The following is a 21,136-nucleotide window of genomic DNA, read 5'->3' on the forward strand; positions in this document are numbered from 1 at the left end:
CTCTCCCCTCTTTTACTTGAATCACTTAAATGCATTTGACCCTCTATAGAAAATAGAACAACCACCATGATCTCAAAAGCTTCAAAAAAAGAATGTTAGAATAATTGCTTTTTTGTTTGTCATATGTGGCTCCCCTCTATTTTCCCCTCTCACATGCTCCTCCTCCTTCCAATTCTTAAATCTTTCCCTCCACATTACTCTTACTCCCTTGATTTGACCTTTAATTGGATAATTTTTTTATTTCTATTTGCCTTTTACATTCTACAAATTCTGTTTATTACATATTTTAAAAATACTTTTGAACTAATGAAATTAAAAAGCCTTATTTCAAAATTAAAGTGCTTTTATACCTACTTCACTTGAAAATTCTGCTCCCAAGTCCCAACCCAAACCTAATTTCATAGTTTTAGAATATTTTTAACTCAAATGAGAAAATGGAATAATTTTATTAGGAATATTTCGTCAACATTTTTTATATTTGTACCGAAATGACATATTTGTGGGATTTTTCATTTTACTGGTATGACATAAGGTTTTATTGTTAGGTTTTACTTATACTTTTTGTTAATTAAAAATGATGTAACAGTATATTTAATATTTTTCTATTTGTGTAATTCCTTCGTGCTGTTGGTTTCAAAATTATTACAAGTCTTTGTTTGAATTTCGTGGAAGATGCATTTTCTTACTCTCATTAACTCACACGCTATGCATTTTCAAAATTATTGCCATTTGCCAACCCCTTTTCTTCACCATTCATTTTCAAAATTCTCAAATATCACATAATCTCTTCTAAGATCCCTCTGTCTGTTTTAGAACTTTTTTAATCACTATTATTTGCAAAATGAAAATAAAATCAACTTGGAGAAAATTTTGTAGACAGTAAAAAAAAACTTAAAGAAAATTTTATATATTTTATAAATAGTTTTAATTTTTTCTATATTTAAAATTATCCCACCATTTTAATTAAATTGTTAATTCAAATAAATTTTGAGAAACATTCTTACGATATCTTATCGATAGATATAGATCTATTAATTTAAAATATTGGACATCCATATTTTTAATCCTTGATTTTAAGTTATGACTTCCTACGTGATGAACGATTTTTTAATCAAATAGTAAAGCAAACAGAATGCAATAACTCCTACCATGAGGAATATAATACAGGTAAGAAATTTTAAAGATTCTGAAAATCTAAAAAAAATTAGAACTTTAATTACCTAAATTCGGAAGTTGACAATCTTTGAACTGTACTCTACAAAAATTGTATTAACAAAAAGTTTGAAAAAGAAAAAAGAAAGAAAAAAAAAGGTAGGGGAGATAGGATTAGAGATTGAGCCTTTTAGGAGGAGAATGGGCCTTTGCTTTGTTGGGTAGTCCCTCTTTTCCTCTTCCGTTACAATAACCGTTACTCGCAGTTTAAATTCCGTAAAACCGTAAAGGAGATTCCGTCTTCATCTCCGTTTAATTTAACTTTCCCCAACGACATCCTCATCCTCATTCTCATTTAGAATTCCACCCTCGCCGTCGACTTCACCGTCGTCGCCGTCATTTTCTGGCCAAATCTCCAACGGTGCACATTCCGCTTTATGTTGCAGCTTCCAATCAAGCGCCTGACAAGCACGTGAGCAGTAGTTAACAATCCCACAAACCGAACACCGACGAAACTCGTGCCTCCGTGTCTCCGGCCGCCCACACCCTACGTGTGAACACAGCCTCAGCCCTGGCCCCGGGGCGCCACCGCGTAAGGCAAACCACTCCGCCATAAACCTACTCGCCGGATGGGCTTCAGGCGCCGGAACATTACATCCAAAATCGCTCAACAACGGGCACTCGGAAGACGATCCCACCGCCGTGCGGTGGATAGCTTGTGGATTGCACGTGACCCAAGAACGTGAAGCCGCCGACGAGGGCGACGACAACACCGCGGCGAGTTCCCTTGCGTTGGCTTGAACTAAAAACCGACGGCCCTCCATAATGTTCTGACAAACCCCATAGCCATCTTGAAGACAATGTCCAAGCTCCCTTAAAGCGTCGATATGACCCAAAAAAGCAGCTCTGGCACAAAGCGCCACACCCGCTCTTAAATCCTTATCGTTCTTTGAGCCACCGCTGCCGTTGAACTGTATGACGGCGAGTGAGTATAGCGCCGGCGCGTGGGAGCTAATCGCCGCTTTCGCCATTAAAGAGGCTCCACTCCCTCGGTTTTGCAGACAGTAAAATCGAATCTAAAAGAAAAAAAGAAAAAAAAAACAATTCAGAGAAAACCCAAAACAAAAAGATGGGAAATTTCTCAAAAATTTCTCAAAAGTCTCAAATTTCCTTATAATCATTTTACCATGCCGAGAATATAACAAGCCTCAACGTTGCCGGCGTCAACGCACTGTTTGAGGAACCGGTGAGCGGATTCCGACCAGTTTTTAGCACTAATTCCCAAAGTTCTTTGAGAAGCTTTGGACAAAACAAGGGAATGACGGCCTAAATGGTTGAATCTCTTGCATCTGAAAACACCAAAATTAAAATTGTTAAGCTTTAGATTCAAAAAGAAGAATTAACAAGAAAAATTAGAAACACTTACGTAATGAGAGCGTTGATGAAATGGGAAGGTGAGGAAGCAGAAGAAGCAAGTTTAGAGAGAATAGAGATGAGAAGATCATCAGGTAAAGAGTCAAAGAAATCAGATTTAGGGTAGAAGCGATTTCTCTTGTTGTTGTTGTTCATGGTGATAGTAGTTGGGGCTGGGGTTCTCATGGGGGCCTGACCTGACACAGTCAAACGCACAAGGAAAAAGGAAGTGACAAAGAGGACCTCATTTTAAACAACAAACCAAGAATCCCAAGAAAACTAAAAAGAAAGAAGGAGGGGTTTGTGAATTTACCAAACTATCCTTTTGGGGTTGTTGTCGTATTCAAAGGTCAAAATTGAGTTGACCGAAATGGCCGCTAAGGGTCGTCAGGGGAAGAGGCAGCTTTTTGAACTGCTCCCTCCTCTCTTCTCTACTACTCTACTGCATAACCAAAAATTAAATTACCTTTTTTCTTCTTTTTTTTCTCTTTTAATTATTTTATTTTATTCTTTTGTGTTTGTGTGTGGGTTTCTCTCTTCCAAAATAATGATGTTCTCTTTATTTCTTTTTTCAATTATTGTCTGAATTTTATACAAAAATTTTGCTTTTATCTATTTGGTAAACAAAATGTATCGTATTAGATTTACAAACATTTTGTTTTATTTTTGTATATAACGTTTATGAACTTTTATTAACTATTTAATAGGTCGGTAGAATTTGAACTTATTTGAATTTTAAAAAATAATACTCTTTTCATCCCTTTTTTATTGTTTTTATACTTTTTTACTAATATTTTAAATTAATAGTTGCAAATATAGCAATTAGATTCAAAATAATTAAGTATATAACAATACTTTTAAAAAATGGTAAATATATCAAAGTCTATTACTAATAGATTATGTTGCAAATATTGGTCCGGATAAATCACAAAAGTGATAGCGATAGAAATCTATTACTAATAAACTTTGTTATATTTACATTTTTTAAAATGTTGTTATATATTTAATTATTATTCGTAAAATTGATATCCAGATTACCCTATTTTAAAAATCTAAGTTTCAAAAATTGAAAAAAAAAAATTAAAAACTTATTTTGGTTTGATGATTTTGGTTAAAACGTCAACCCCATTTACCTAAAAAACAGAAAACCTTTCTGTAATAAATTAGAGCAAAAAACAAAAAAACAAACCGTTAGTTTTAAGATTATTCAACGATTAGATTCCGTATATCTATTACGTCATTAACGTACGATCGTATTTACTACATCATTAACGTACGATCGTATCTACTAGGTCGTTTAACTTACCGACACATTTGTTTTGAAATTCCCATGTCTACTCAAGTTTAGAAACTTATCTAACACTTTTTTAAAGTTAGGAACTAGTTAGATACAAATTTGAAAAAAATCAAATACTAAATTTGTAATTTTGTTTGAAGTTAGTAAAATAATAATTTAGGAGAGAGAAATAGAGGGAGAGGGAGAAAGGGGAGGGGGGGTTTAGTTTAGGTTTCCGTTACGGTTTCGGTTCGAAAATTAATAATGGTTTGTTGGGGGACAGATAGGATATGAGAGTGGGGGAAGGGGCGTTTCAGGTATGTATCAATGTATGTATGTATTTTGCTTTTGTATTTATTTGTTTCTTGTTGATTTCCATAAAAGCGCTTTTTAGGGGTCTGTTTTTGTTTTCAAAAGCGGTTAATTGTAACTGCTTCCTAAGAAAAACCAAAACCAATTCACTTCCCATTTCTGCTCTCTTATTTATTTCTCCCCTCCCTTTTCTTTTTCAAATTTCCCCATTTTAAAACTTCTCTTTCTATGATTTTAATTTAGTTTTTAATATTTATAGTCTCATTTAATATACGTCGTTTTTTTTTAAATAATGTAAGTAGGGATGGAAATTCTACGTGTAATCACGATATCAATAGTATAATTCTTGTATTGATTTAATATATATAGCAATTAGATTCAAAATATTTACATATATAGCAATATTTTAAAAAAAGTATAAATGTAGTTAAATTTATTAGAATTTATCTATGATAGAAATCTATCACTAATAGATCATAAGTGTCTATTAACGATAGAATTATCAAATGTCACGGTCGCACTTTTCGAAGTGTCACTCGATTGCAAGGTAAGTTAGCCGATCCGAATCCAAATAGCTGGTGGGGTATTTTGCAACATCCGCTTTTGTTTTTAAGAAAAAGTTTTAAAGGAAAGGGTTTTTCACAAATGTTTGAAAATATGTTTGAGAAAGAGATGAAGTTATAAGGTTATAAGAAATAAAGGATAACAAGAGCATTGTATCTTATAACTTGTGGGTAAAACTAGACTTTGTTGCATTTGAAATTTTTTCAAAAATGTTGTTATACGCTTGATTATTATCTATAATGTTACTCATTATAAATTACCCTTTATATATGCTCAAACTTAATGTTTCTTACTCTCAACTTACTTATGATCTAATGATGATATGATGATAGTTTAATTGGTATAAGCATGTACTATTAATTTTGAAGTCAAATGTTCAATTTTCAAAACTTCACTAACAATTAGAAAAAATGTTAATATTAGTTTAATAATTACAATAATTTTCATTTGGAAAGTAACAATATTAATATATTTGCAAATTTTCAATCGCTAAATAACTTTAAAAGACAATGACTAAATTTAAACACTTTAATATTAAGATTGAATTAAAACAAGTTTTCAACTATGAAACTGAAATTATAGGGTGTGTTTAGCTAGTTGAAACGATTTAAAGAAATCGTGCCTTTCCTTTAAGAATAATATCATCGAAAAGTTATAAGAATTTAGATACTCCAAACTTATTAACTTGATAAAATTTTAAAAGTCCAACGACCAAAACACGTAAAATATAAAGTACTTTTAACTTCTGATTTCGAATTAAAATATATCACAGTAAACATTGAATAATCTAATTAACACAAAATTCAAAAAGAGCCAACTTAGATAAAATCTCGAACTTCACCAACTTCCCATCATGTAAATTTGGACCATATGCTCGTCTCTTGAAGCTTCACATTTATAATCTTACAATAAGAAAAGGAATAACTTTATAATATATAAATATAAACACACACATTTGTATAGTTGTGATTAATGAACAAATAGACAAATATAAAAAACAAAAATTTATTAGAAAACCAACAAGCTTAATGGCATAAGCAGCAGTTAGAAAAGAGAGGAAAAAAATTATTTAAGATTTTAAAAGTACAACTAATAATAATAATAACAATAACATATATATATATATATATTATTCCAAAAAAATTATAATAAAAATTAGACCGAAACGAATGGCTGGAAATGTCTAAATGTTTGTCAGCATGGGTTCGGTCGGCGTCTAACTCTAACCGAAGCACCGCCGGCTGAGTAAATTTCTTATACCCTCTCAACCACTCCTCCGCTACTCTACTTGGGGTCGTTCTAGAACATCACATCTCAATTATATTCATTTTAGTCTTTAATTTTTTGCCTTAAATAAAACACGTGATTAATTAACCTATTAGTTGATTCGAAATTATAACGAAAGTTAATGTCAATGATCGGAAGTTTAAATAAGATGAAATGAGTTAGTTAATTTGTTAATTACTGAGACACGAATATGAAAAAATCTTGTGTCGATGTGATGTTGGATTTGGACACCAAATAGTGTCGAGTAAGGGTAAAAATAAAATAAAATATGTTAGTTAAGTATAATATTTACTTCGCATGTCGACTCTAAATTCATAACTTTCTCTTTAATAAATTTTTTCACCATCGATAAAAGAAAAAATTTTCATTACCAATATCTAAATATTCTCTAAATATTTTAACTTTCGTAATCTATAGTTTTTTTTTTTTGTTTTTTTTTTTTTATGAATAAGAAAATTGTCCTTTTAAAAAAGATTAATATGCACAACTTGTTTGAATACTTGAATTAATTCCCTATGTTGTTTTCAAACAGAGAAGAAACTCTATGGTGATAGAGACTAAAAAGGAAATCTAAAATAGTTTAATGTAGAATTCTTGTTTGATCAATAATTAACTATTTAAGATCACTTAGCTTTGATTTAAATTATTTTCAGAAAAAAAAAACATTATATTTGTTTCCCTTATTTTCAATTAAGTTACTCTCTTCTCCCTAAATAAAGTAAATAAATAAATAAAGATTGTGAATTATATTGTGATTTTAGAGACTAATTAAGCTCTAACTTTTACAAATCTCTCATTAAGCGAAATATTTTAAAAATTTTGACAAAAAGTTCAAATATTTAGGGTGAAAATTGAAAAGAAAATTCATATAAGTTTCAAGAAATTTTGATTAACAATGTCTATTCTACTATTTTTTTTTTTCTGCTGTTTGTCAAACTGGATAATTAATTAGCTTACACAAATAAGTGGCTTTCATTATTGTCTCATAAACACCTAAAAAAAGAAAGGAAAAAAAAAAAAAGGTGGAGAAATTTAAGTAAAATGAATTGTTGTGAAGAAGAAGATACCACTTGTAAATTATTAATGAAAGTAGTTAAGCTAATTTACGTCCTCCCTCTCGCCTCTATATTTGTCTTTAATACCATAACATAACTTTATGTCGTATTTGTTGTTATATTATCACACATCAACTTCTCTCTCTCTCTCTCTCTCATTAATTAAATCCATTTTCTATATGTATTTATCGATTTGTACGAGCAATTATACATTACTGATTAACCACTATTAGCAATATCTTCTATACTGATACGATATATCGATTTATAGAAATGAATTTAAATTTGATCATATGCAAATTCTTTTATTTTATATTATATCTAAAGGTGTTTAATTTTAACTTGTGATTAGACATTTGGACAATGATCTGTATAAATTAAAATGGGTGTAATCTGAAATACACCTAAATGTTTATTTATTTATTTATTTATTCAACAACTATTGAGTGAAGACCAAATCATCGAATACGATCGACAAATATTATAGTTTATGAGACTTAAAAGGATAAGTTTGATACAAGTTTTTGTCAATAATTATATTGAATCTCCTAACTTCTAAACCAAGTTGGCATTTGATGGGTTAGCGATTAACAATTAATACATAATCAATTCGCAAATAATGGATGTTTGTTTGCTATATATATATATAATCACTTCATTAAATGGGTTCTAATTAAAAATGATCCCTTTTGTTAGGTAAGAAAGGCCAATAATGACCATGCATAGCTTTAAAAAAATATATATATACACATCAATAAATCAAATAGTTCACAAAAAAGTCACATTTTTTAATTAATGTGATAAGTTCTAATAATAGTTTTAAAATATATTGAACTATGGGTAGTTTTTAATGAAGTTGCAACTTGGCAAGTTAATTAGAAACACTTGTTCTTAAAATTATAAAAAAAAAAAAAAAAGAAAAAAAAACCCTCTAAAATATCAATTTTGTTGATAAATTTTCGATAATAATATATTGTATTAATTAAATTTAAATCTTAAAATAATAGAAGAATAATTTATTGAACGCGATTGAAAGACTTTGGAACGCTTTAAATATGAAAGATTAATATATTTTGTATAAAGTATAAATTAGTTGTAAATACTTGTATGTTATTATTTTTCTTGAATTGTCAGAAAGATATATGTCTTAATCAATCAAGACTATTTCATATAAATATTGAGTGGTTGATGCTCATTTGCAAGTATATGGTTTGTATTAAAATGAATATTATTATAGTAATATTGTAAATACATGTCTGTTTCTGGAACATTATAAAAGTCACACACACAAAAAAAAAAAAACGCCATGACGCCAACTAATATTAGGATAGGGAATCTTTATAGATAGATTCGTTTACCTAAAGAGAGAAACAACGAAAAGCAATCGGCTCAAATATCGACATCCTTTTTAGTACACAACAAATGTAGATCAACACATGAAGATTTGAACGTCTACACACGCTCAATCTTAAAAGACAAAACACGTGTCAATTACAATTAAGTTATGTTTGTGTTATCAATGGACCACACACTTTAAAAATCGACGAACAATAAATTTTAAAGGATTAAAATAATGTATCATCGTACATAAATTAACATGGAAAGTTCATCGGTTTTTTTTTTTTTTTTTTTGTTCTTTCTAAATTTGAGATGATAGATAATGAATTAATTAATTATACAATATAACGTAATCTTTTTAACTTAAAAGAATGGAAATACAAACTAGGAAAGATTTCATACATTTTTCTCCATACACACATACATGACAAATAATCTAAGAGTAACATTATCATGAATCATGTGTACCATCGAAGAAGAAAAAAAAAGACTTTCTAATTAAGATTAATTTATGTACCAAAGAGGTTCCAAGAAATCTTATATGCCTCCATCAAATATTATTGGCCATACCAATATATAGATTAATAAAGTATAAGATAACCTTTATTTAGCCATCATCAATGGATAACGTACATATCTTCAATAGCAAGCAATTAGAAAAATCAAATCAAATCAAAAATAAGAAATAAAAACTGTACAAAAACTCCTCAGTCTATAATAATAATAATAACAATAATAAATTTGTTGTTGTTGTTATTATTATTATGTAAAAGAGAGAAGGTTGACCAATGAATGTTGTAAATTGGAACAAAAAAGTTTAGGGTACGGCCACGGCGTTCACTTCCAACCCTCACCCTTTGTTTTATTTCTTTCTTTCTATTTTTTATATCAACAATTACTATTTTCTTTCTTTTTCAAATATCAATCTTCATAGAAATGAAATAATCGAAAAAACAAAACTACTATGAATATTTATAAATATAACAAAATTCAAACGATATTAAACTTATAGAAATATGAAAATGATGAAATACATTAATTGGGCTAAATAGTAATTTATTCTCTCAAACTCTTATCTTTGTTCCTCAATTTATTTTAGCTCTTAAAGTTTTAACGGTTTTGTTTTATTTTGTATATTCAAACTTTCAAAATCCGAATTAATTATCTATTTAATTGTTGTCGTTGTTGTTACAACCGTTAAATATATTACTTATGTATAAATGAGTATGAGTTAGGATAACACTGGAATTTCGAGATTGCTTTAAGTTTTCCATGAGAGAGACATTGTTTTAGTCTTCGACATAATATGTTGCTTAATTATGCTCTAACTTGTAACATGTTTGAATAACCAATGTTTGTGATATCTGGTTAGAAGATAACTCTCTTTACTATTTCAACCTATTCAAGATAACGTAACTCTTACTACTTAAACAAAAAGGAAAAAAAAAAAGATGATGCAGAGTTTTTTGAGAATTTGTTGTTAAAAAGCAAAAAAATAATTATATTGGCTCTTGAAGGGATTGGAAGAGTAATGAGATTAGGTATTTATGGTGAAGCAAAGCAAGTGATAGATAGATGGATGCATCATTCATTAATTCACATTAATTTAAAAGAGTCGGCATCTAATCTCTTTATTTTTGATTATGACTCCTCTAAAATTATAATTATAAATTATATTTTACACTTTCTTTTTCTTTTTTTTTTTCTTTTTTTTTTTTGAAATAAATGTAAATCTTCCTCTAATTAATTAATCAATATCCATTCACTGTCCTCCAATTTTATTTTAAAGATAAATTTTAAAATTTATTAAAAAAATAAAATTTAAAATATATAAGCACAAACAACATTTCGATTTATTGTTCTTGTATCGATCATACTCTTTCTTAAAATGATTAAGTTCAATAAGGTCCCACCAAATTCACACATCCTTATCTTAGTTAACTATCCACTGAAACAAAACAATGCATTAAGATAAAATGTAATATGGTCTCATACCTCGTGTTTGATAAAATTTTCATTTTTTTATTTTTTATTATTTACTATTTTCTATTTCTTCTTTAATCCTTATTTTTCTAACAAGTTAAAAAACATGATTAAGATTTAAAAAGAAAAGATTAATTAAATATATAAAAAAGTAAAAGTAAAACATATCTATTAATGTAATAAGCCTTTTGTTATAGAATTCAAAAACAAAATTAATCGAACGAGCTAAGATAAAGAAATACTTAGGGAGCATCGTCATATCGATATGTAAGATATAAATACAATTGACTATTGTTCTTTATATTTAAATTTATGAGATCATTTGCACTCGACGTGGTTAAATGACACGTCAGCACATAATATTATTTGAATAATTCAACCTGTTGAGGCCTACCAACAACTAGAAAATTGAAAAGAGAGAAAAAAAAAATAAATGAAAAAAAGGCATTGAATGAAGAAAGTCAATGAAAGAGAGAGGAAAATGATTGGGCAGCAAAGAGTGTGGCCTAAACGCTAATGCATGCCTCTGCATATCCCTCAGTTGAATTACTTTAACTCAGTGTGTGTGGGCCAAATTATTCCCTTCATAACTTCCCATTTTTATTCTCAAAACTTCAAGATTTTGTTCATAATTAACCTCTCGATTCGGGCCACAAAATCCACTTTTTTTTTTTTTTGTGTTAGAGTGTTATAATTTTTAATTCTCGGAGTTGAATTATAACATCTCGATGATTTGATTTGTAATAATATTTATACGAAAAATAGTTTATATAATCTAAAAAGTTCGATTGTATAATAGGACCTAGAAAAGACTTATTATTAACGTGAGCCTATTTCATGTCTCAAGTGGTTTGGACATACATATGTATAAAAGGTCAAAAGTTGAAAGTATTTATTTGGAACATGATTTTTGATATCACTTTACGAGTAAAGATGTGTTTTGAAGAATTTTTTAATATGACAAAAGTGATTATGGACTTGAACGAGTATTGTATGCTTTTAACTTTAGATTTAAACAAGTAGTACAATTATTTTTATATAAAGATAGTTAGAAAAGGGAAATTTATTCTAACATGGAATCGATGAAGTTTAAGACATAATATAGTCCAAAATTGATAAAATTTTAAAGAGAGGTATGTTAAGAGTTAATTTTAAAAAATAAAAATCTTAATTTTGTCAAAATTATTCAAATATTAATTTGTACAACTTTGTAGTATGTATGTATACCTATATTAATGAGTGTCAACTAACGAAAGTTGAATAGAAAAAATGTTAATTTAGACGTGACCACGTGTTATCTAATATGATATCAAAACATATATAGTCGAATGTCTATAAGGTTGAAGATGACTCTTTTTCATCTCGGTTGCACGTTTTATTCTTCGTCTCCCCAAAATTCTCTCTTTGGGGAAGGTCCTGGCTCCTCCATCCTCGTTGCCCCCGCAGGGTGCAACCAACCATGTGAACAATCAATAATGAGAAGGAAAACCGCTGCCAAATTTGAACCAAAAGGAAGATTCACACACAAAGAGATAGAGAGACCTAATAATTCTTTTGGGAGCCAACACCAAATCCCCCTTTGCTTTGTCTTCTGGCTTCCAAATTGTTACTAAGAATTTTGGGTATTTTGTTGTAATAATAACCACAAAAAATGTCACTACAAAAGAAAACCATTTTGATCCAGTTCTCATTATAAGATCCCATAATCTCATCATTCCCCTTTCAAATCTGTTTTTTCTCCTGTTCCATTCTTTTGATTCTTTTGCTTCTTCTCAAAGAAAACTTGGCTCATTTCTGTCCCCAAATGGATGCCAACTGGTTGCTTCACTTTTTCCAATGCACACACATATCTAATCCCTCAAAATGCTTTCAAAGTGTTTGTGAAAAGTCCTCAATCAAAAGTCTTACTCTTTAACCCCATGCATGATTGCCCACATGGCTGCATCAACAGAAAGTAAGACATGTCTCATGCTCAAATTGCACTCTTTTTTTTATTTTCCTCTCTTTTCAAGATTTGTTTGTTAATTATTAGTGTTATCTTACCAAACCCAGCTTTTAGTTTTTTGATATTTGGTGTAGATTTGTGTAGAGAAGTCATTTGATTGAATGATAATGCTATGATTTGTAGGCGTTAAAACTACAGTTTTGCTTCCTTAAATCCCACAATTTAGGGTTTTTTTTTTCTTTTGGTTGGTGTCTTCTTCCTTTGAACCTCTAATCCTTGTGTTCTGTTGCTTAATCATTAGCTAAATCTAAATCTTTTGTGAAATCAATGAATCCACCCTCCTTGATAATTGGGAGTTCATTTAGTTTATGATTATGTAGTTGAGTTTGAATTAAGCATGTTCTAATTTATAACAGTAAATGAGAGAAGATAAGAAAGGATTTTATATACTTATGAATTTTGGATGATTCTTATGGTTTTTGGAATGGACTGAGGTATGAAAAAATGAGCATATCCTTCATCCTTAAGCCCAAAACTTGGCTAACTAAAATGTAACGTTTTCATAATCATTTGAATTTTAGTATATAATAATCACTTCCACTGTAAATTTAAATGTTTGTTAATCACTTTTCTGCCTTGTGGTTATCAGAAACCAAAGTGACATGTTTTCAAAACCAAACTAATAATTTCAAAAAACTTGTGATTGTTTCTTATAATTTGATCAAGAATTCGTATGGTTCAGCATCGTACATGTTAGTTAATATTTTTTTAACCTATTGCAATAATATAATGTAATATTTTAATAGCAAGTAAGATCCGAAAACAATAACTCATAATAAATTACTTGGACGTTGTTTGCTATAAACAGATAAATATATACTTTTTCTTTACATTACAAATATTTAAGTTGCTTAAATCATCCACATGAACATAATTCATCACCATCCAAATTCAAATAAGAAAAAAAAAACATTCAAAATCATCGGTGGGATTGGCTCGTCGACAATTGTACGGAGATCGGTCGTCCTCTCCCACCGCCACCACAACTTCTACACGACATCCGACCCGACCCTGAACATGAACGGCACCCAACATCTCCATCCGACCACCGGACACATAGACACGTGACCCGACCCGACCCTTTACATGTCGGACACCTCGGCATCGACCCAGCCATCGGTAGTTTCTGTTCGATGACAGACTTCACGACCACGGCGCCAGCTAGCACACTCAGGCCGGTGGCAAGCTGAGTCAGAGCAATCTGATCCATTGAAATTAGAGAAGAAACGGAAGTGAAAGAGGATGAATTATGAGGAAATTGGATTTGGGGTTTAAATAAACAAAAAGAAAACGTTAGAAGAAAGTGAAATTGGAAGTTGAGGAAAGAGGAATACAAAATTGGTTACTTCGTTATATTTTTCCTTAGAAATGGGTCTTTAACGAAGAAACCCCAATTTTTAGTTGAATTGACGGTTCCCATGAACACGGTGACCAAAACATAAAATAAAATAAATAACGATGATATTTTGAATCACGTGAGAAAAATAAAGTCAAATTTGAAGGCTTAGAATATTTTTTGTATTTTTCGAATCCGGCTGAGAAGAAGGAGTCGCCTTCGGACGTCGGAGGACGGCGGGCGGTGGCCGATGATGACGCAATATAATTTTCAAATAACGATTAGTCAAGTGATCAAAGTATATGGCTCCCATTGTGATTAGGAAAATTTATTTAAGATCATCACCAAATTAAACTAAATTAAGTTTAATATAGTTTATGTATTTTCAAAAGTGAAAGTGATCCAGCTTATCCGATGATACTGTCTTTGTTGGTGATTAAAAATTTGCTAATATCAAGTTTTAGCTTTGTGTTGATTTCATTTGTATTAGAATTCAACCCATGACTTCTTCATCGTCAACCACAAATGTAACTCGGTTGTTTGATAGTTTTTTCCTTTTTTCTTTTTGTTACTAAAAATTATTAGAAATGTTAGAAGTGTTCCGAATAGATTATAAATTATTCTATTTTGTTCTATGATAAAAGTTAAATTATAAATTTTATTCCAATCTTTTAAAAAATATTAGAATTTAGTCTATATAGGTAACTTTAAAAGTTATAACTTAGTCTCGATTCATAAATATTTATTTTTTATAGTTTGTTAAAATGCTTAAAAGAGAAACATTTGAATGTTCGAATCTATCTTGTCATACGATAAAATTATCTTTTATATGTATATATACAATCGAAGAAAATGCATGGAGATGAGTATAGTCTGAGTTAGTGAGAGTTATTAGAAGAATGATGAGAAGAATGGAGGTTAAAATTATTGGAATGAAACAAAGGTAAGAGGTAGAATATATTGTTTATTGATATTATGGTTGTAGTTAACTTATTTTTAGGGGAATTTCAAGGTAAGCATCTTCAATACCTTGGAGTTCAAAACTACTTTAGTTTTGGGCTTGATTTGGGACTTCTTTGGGCCAACGGATTTGTAGTCCATCATATTTTTTTATTTTCAAATTCATCTATATGTTATTCTCAAACTAATTTTCCCAATACCCTCTCTCCTTCTCCATGAAAATAAACAAGATATGATGTTTTCTTTTTCTTTTTTAAATATTTACCCGTAAAGTTAGACGATAGTTACAATTATATTTTTAATTAGGGGTGACCATCAGTCGGTATGGATCAGTTTTGTCAAAAATGACCCTGAACCAATCATAATTAGTTTAGTAAAGTATCAGATTGACCTCTACATTGACGAGTAAGGGTCAGTCCATTGGTTTTTGTCGGGTCGGTTAGGCCGGTTGACACTTAAAAATACTTTTAGAAAATTCTCAAATTGAAACTTTTCAAAACCGACACCTCTCGTTTTCCAACCAACCTACATCGGTTTGGTCAGTCGGCTGGGTTTTTTGGTATAACATGCTCACCCCTATTTTTAGTGGTCTAATTTTAATACTCGTAGAAGTTTAATGGCTCGATTTTTACAATTGAAAGTATAATTGTAGTTACTATCATACTTTAGAAGTGATTTTTGTTATTTGTCTAAAAATTCATTGTTCTCAAACTTTCGATTTCGTGTCTAATATGTGTATATATGTATTTTCTATTTGATTTGATGTAGACTCATGCAAGAAAATGAGCAATCGAGTTAAAGAAACTTTTAAATGTTTTGTTTTTAAATTAAGAGATTTATTACGCTTCTAAAGAAATAAAGACAATATATACGAAATTGAAACTTTGAGAATCAAAATTGCCATTTCCAAAATTGGAAATTTATCATAAAAAAGAAAATTATATTTGATGAAAATTGGTTTTGGTTAATGTTAAATTTGAAATTGAGTTCCGTTTGGAGTTCCTATTGTCGACTTATTGGCATACGCCTAATACTTCACCTCTTTATGTGTTTTAAAAGATACTAATTAAATCACTCTTTTTAAATGGTCACTTGAATCAATCTCAAAATTGGTGTTTGGATTCCATACGTCATGTCCAACTTTGGACCACGTTTTTCCTTTTCTTTTTTAATTAAATGTTTTAATTTAAAATATCAATCATTACCGATGAATTTAAATTATATTATATAGGTCCCGTTTGGTAACTTTTTTTTGTTTTTAACGAACACTACTTTTACCTCAACTTTCTTTGTTACTGTCCACATTCAACCAATGGTCCAAAAAACCAATCTAAATTTTGATAACGAAAAAAAAAAAAAGCTCACAAAAAGTTATTTCTTTTTAAATTTAGTTGAGAATTCAACAATTGTATTTAACAAAATATGCAAATCACAAGTCACGAGTAAAATTATTATGGTAACACTTTAGTTTTTTTTTTTTTTTTTTCTATTGACGTCGACGATAAAAGTAAATTGAATTGATCTATTGGTTGAACCCGTATGTTATGAAATCGATTAATTTTAAAATTTTAAGTTTATAAAAATTTATTTTTGTAAAATTCTCATTGTATTTGAGGGGAATCTTCGATTACTTCTCTTATTCTAAAAGAGCACATTAATTGTTAGCGTTACATCCAACTCTCCATCTATTAAAAATAGATCGTCTTACCAAAATAGATACATCTTAATTAACCAATTAAATTATACTTCCACCAAGGGATAATTAAGTTGAACTTATTCGAAATTTGTATAGAGATGGAAATTTAAAATGTAAATGTGTAACATATAAAAAACATGGAAATTCAATTAAACTAAAATCATGAGATTTTTAAACTTAAAAAGTTAATTTGAAAATAGTGATTTTGATTAAAAGCTATTTTTCAAAAGATCAGTTTTGCATAAATACCACTTCGAATTCGAAGTATAAAGCTGGGCCGTTTGTGGCACACAAAAAGCCCATTTTGTAGAGAGAGAGAAAGAAAAAGAGAAAGAGAAAGAGAAAGAGAAAGAGAGGAATTGAGGTCGAAAGTGGCCATTGCCGGCAGGTAGTCTTAGCATCACATTCATTCACATACGTAAAGTGGCCTCGGTTTCTTCAACTCCGGCGCCGGTATCCTTCTTCCTCTTCCCTTCACGTACCGTTTTCCCGACTAACTCGCTGGAATATTCAACGTTGATTACGGAACTACTCTGAAAATGGCGCTCAAATTCCATCCTCTCACCTCTCAATCTCCTAAGTTGCCGTCCTTTGCGATGCCGCAGCTTGCAAGTCTCAGATCTCCTAAGTTTGTTATGGCCTCCACTCTCCGCTCCACCTCCAGGTAACTTCTTTTTCTCTTTCCTCATTCTTCTTCTTTTTTTTTTTTTTAATGCTTTTCAGATCTTTGTGAATCTTTTGGTTATGTGTTCCCTTGTTTTGCATTGCTTATCGTTCTGTTAACTCCTGTTTTTCTTTTGTATATCGTTGTTTTTTCGTTCATTTCGAGGTTTGATGTTTTGTTGCTAATGAATTTATTCGATTTATCATTACCTCGGATTGAAATTTAATTGCATGGTTGGCGCGTTTTGTTCTGTTGATCTTTTGCTTTTATGTGTCGCAATTCTGTGTGATTCTCTGCGCATTTTATCTTCTTGATGCGGTTCCTTCCACGAATTTTATTTTTAATTAGTTTTGTGTTTCCGTTGGTATTTCATGATTTTTCTTCATGTCGTTATATTTTTTTTACGATTGCCTTTGATCTCTTTTACTCAAATGGAGAATGCATTGAACGGTGATGAGCATGGAAGTTTTTCATTTGTGTTATTTTTGTTTCTATCTCCGTCTTCGTTTTCTATTACATATCACCTCGACTGAGTGATTATGGATCATTCCTGCTGAAACAAACAGGCTTATTCCGTTTTGGCTCTTCAAAATGAAATTAGATGATCAATTTTATTTTTCTTCGACAGTAAATTCGAACTGTAGTTAATTGTGTGGTTGCATGACTGTCCATTCGGTATTCTTTGGTGTATTATGCAGCGTTGTGTTCAGTGTTCTGTCTTGTTTTGGAGGCTTCTTGGTGCAGGTCTGTCCTTGGAAATTTTCGGTCCCAACTTGGTTGCTTTTCTTTATTATGTGGCATCACCATCGGCTCTTGATGTTCCAGCTCATTTATGAGGATTCTGATCTTCCCCTGCTCATTTATTCCATATTCTGTGCTGTCTCTGCTTATGTTTTTAAAACCTTTAAGAGACCATATTTTTTTCTGGTGTAAATCTTGAATTTAATCCAATCTTTTACTTGTCATGACTTTCAAAACAACCATTCGTTTGAAGTACTTAAAGGATTAAACATTTAGTTACCTGGAAAAGTCCGACATATGGGAAACATATACTTAATGTCTTTATGACGTATGATGTGGCCATTTTGTTGTGCAGCTCTCTTGTCGATCCATGCGGTCTTTTGCACAGAATGCCTCTGGATAGTATTTTAATTCAGAGACATATCATTTGCATTGAGAAAACCTTAATTGAATAGAAGTTCTACAAAGCTACCATATATTCTGCCTATGCAGTGATGTGATATCTCTGTTCATTAATTTTTTTTACTGTGTGTTTTGTAAAATTTCAGGGAGGTTGAGACGCTTAAGAAACCGTTTATGCCTCCAAGGGAAGTGCATCTTCAAGTAACTCACTCAATGCCCCCTCAAAAGATAGAGATATTTAAATCTTTGGAGGATTGGGCTGAAGAGAACCTTTTAGTTCATTTGAAACCAGTGGAGAGGTGTTGGCAACCACAGGATTTTTTGCCAGACCCGGCATTTGATGGATTTCACGAGCAGGTTATGGAGCTTAGAGAGAGGGCAAAGGAAATCCCTGATGATTACTTTGTTGTTTTAGTTGGAGACATGATTACAGAAGAAGCCCTTCCTACTTACCAGACAATGCTGAATACTTTGGATGGAGTCAGGGACGAAACAGGAGCAAGCCCCACTTCTTGGGCAATTTGGACAAGGGCTTGGACTGCTGAAGAGAACAGGCATGGTGACCTTCTGAATAAATATCTTTACCTATCTGGAAGAGTGGACATGAGGCAGATTGAGAAAACAATTCAGTATTTGATCGGATCGGGAATGGTGAGATCCATCTAAACCATCGAATTTTCTTTTTCCTTTTAGCTTTACTTCGATTAAAAAAATTACCTTGAACCCCATGAATTATGAGAGTACACTATGCACAAAAAGGCTGATGAATGCACGATTGTCCATACTCCCTTGAGTATTTAATTCCTTCAATTCTTTGTTGTTTCTGAAGCATGAGTCTTGCATGCATTCTATCTGATAACTGATAAACCAGTTTAAATTATATTCTGAGTCAAGTTTGTTCTTCATAAAGATATTTTTTTTGGCAGAATTCTCTCTTTAGGTGGACATCAGAATTCCATATGTTCGACAATTTATTGACAACTTATGTATGTTGTAAAACTAGTTGGTATTGGAGTAATTATCATTGGAGGTGCTATGAGTATTTAAAAACTTTTTAACCGTGCTATGAGTATTTATGAACATTTTAGCCTTTAGTTGATCCTTATAGGTGATGGGCTCTTCAAATTATTTTAATCCTTTCTCATTTTGATAACTTTTATGGATTGTGTTATAGGACCCAAGGACTGAAAACAATCCTTACCTAGGATTTATATACACCTCATTTCAAGAAAGGGCAACGTTCGTCTCCCATGGGAACACTGCCAGACTAGCAAAAGAACACGGAGACATAAAGTTAGCTCAAATATGTGGAACAATTGCTGCAGATGAGAAGCGACACGAGACTGCATATACAAAAATTGTCGAAAAGCTCTTTGAGATAGACCCTGAAGGAACGGTCATAGCTTTTGAAGACATGATGAGGAAGAAAGTCTCAATGCCTGCTCATCTGATGTACGATGGCCGCGACGACAACTTGTTTGATCACTTCTCAGCAGTTGCACAGAGGCTTGGAGTTTACACAGCGAAAGACTACGCAGACATATTGGAGTTTTTAGTTGGGAGATGGAAGGTGGAAAGTTTGACTGGACTGTCGGGCGAGGGACAGAAGGCTCAGGATTATGTGTGCGGATTACCTGCAAGAATTAGAAAGCTAGAAGAAAGAGCTCAGAGTCGGGCAAAAGAAGGTCCTACGATTCCGTTCAGTTGGATTTTCGATCGGCAGGTTAAGCTGTAGAAGGTGAAAGGAGTAGGAAGGAAGGGAATCTGAAGAAGAGGAGTTGATGATGGGGAAAGGGAAAAAAGGAGAAATCAATTCATCATTTGGTGTACTTTGTCTTTTTAATGTGTTGAAGAACAATAATGGTCAGTATCATCTTCTTTGCTCTGTTTTGTCCATTCCTTCTCTCTTTATCTCTCTCTCTCTCAAAAAAAAAAAAAAAAAAAAAAGGGCAAAAATTTGTTTGTGTTTGTAGTGTAGATACAATATTTTGTGCGTCGGTCTGTCGTTTTAGGTGTGATAGATGTAGAAGGAAGGAAGGTAATGGTAATGGCAGTGTTGTTTGTTTGTGTTTTAGTTTTTGTCATTTTTACTTCATTTTGTAAAATTTGTTTCCTCGTTGTATCAGAACAATCTACAATTTTGATCATCAATCCTTTCCATCTCTCTCTTTCTTCTCTAAAAACACGTTCTTTTCTTTCAAATTGGCTGTCACGCGTCTTCCTACAAGAATTGCTTTTGGAGTTCGATGTCTTATATATCTATATATATTATAGTTAATTGCTAATTAGCACTGTTTTCAATTCCGAAGTTATAAACTCTCAAAAAAAAATATTTTCTTGCTTGAAAATTATTATCATTTAGTTATTTTCAGGAAAAGAAAAAAGTTACATTAACTTTGAATCATTAAATTTAGAGAAAATTACCTTTTTGTAGTTAGTCTTTAGGTTTTGTTTTGTTTCCGAGAATGATAGGTCGGTTCAAATCACCATCTCCAAGTTGATGTACAAGTTGATCCTTATAAACCTATGTACCGTAGCTTTCTCTTGAATTTAATATATAATATTTAAAATATAAGAACCAAAATTTGATTTTTAAAATGTTTTTGAATTTTTATTAGATTCGGCAATTTCATCTAAAACTTCCTCGAACACTTGTGGAAGAATTGCTTATCATACGTTTACTAAAATTTCATATTTAGTTTCGTTATTTTTGTGAAAGCATTTTTCTATCTCTTTATTTCAGCCTTAATTACCCTAAGCCGAGTCATAATTTTTAATTCGATCGATCCTTCACCTACCCCACATTTACTCCTCAATTTTTGTTAGATCTTCATTTCGAAATTTATCAAATATATTCTGAATCTAAACACTAATTTCAATTTCACTTTTGTGTTCGCATTTCTCCGTGAATTTCACAAAGACCCCTTTTCACGTGTCATTTTCTTTCACATC

At 31.0% G+C, this 21,136-nt stretch overlaps 2 protein-coding genes across 2 annotated transcripts; one reads left to right on the forward strand and one right to left on the reverse strand.

Moving 5' to 3' along the window:
* Nucleotides 1-1,195: 1,195 nt before the first annotated feature.
* Nucleotides 1,196-2,810, reverse strand: LOC103487769 (F-box protein At1g67340-like). Its single transcript, XM_008446226.3, has 3 exons — nucleotides 2,579-2,810; nucleotides 2,339-2,501; nucleotides 1,196-2,228 (listed from the first exon to the last, which is right to left on the reverse strand). Exons 1-3 carry the CDS (start codon nucleotides 2,749-2,751, stop codon nucleotides 1,470-1,472), a joined length of 1,095 nt encoding a protein of 364 aa, XP_008444448.1. The 5' UTR covers nucleotides 2,752-2,810; the 3' UTR covers nucleotides 1,196-1,469.
* Nucleotides 2,811-16,418: 13,608 nt separating this feature from the next.
* Nucleotides 16,419-20,335, forward strand: LOC103487766 (acyl-[acyl-carrier-protein] desaturase, chloroplastic). Its single transcript, XM_008446219.3, has 3 exons — nucleotides 16,419-17,041; nucleotides 18,331-18,835; nucleotides 19,359-20,335. Exons 1-3 carry the CDS (start codon nucleotides 16,917-16,919, stop codon nucleotides 19,917-19,919), a joined length of 1,191 nt encoding a protein of 396 aa, XP_008444441.1. The 5' UTR covers nucleotides 16,419-16,916; the 3' UTR covers nucleotides 19,920-20,335.
* Nucleotides 20,336-21,136: the final 801 nt, after the last annotated feature.

This window comes from Cucumis melo, chromosome 3 (assembly GCF_025177605.1).
Source record: "Cucumis melo cultivar AY chromosome 3, USDA_Cmelo_AY_1.0, whole genome shotgun sequence".
NCBI lineage: Eukaryota > Viridiplantae > Streptophyta > Magnoliopsida > Cucurbitales > Cucurbitaceae > Cucumis > Cucumis melo.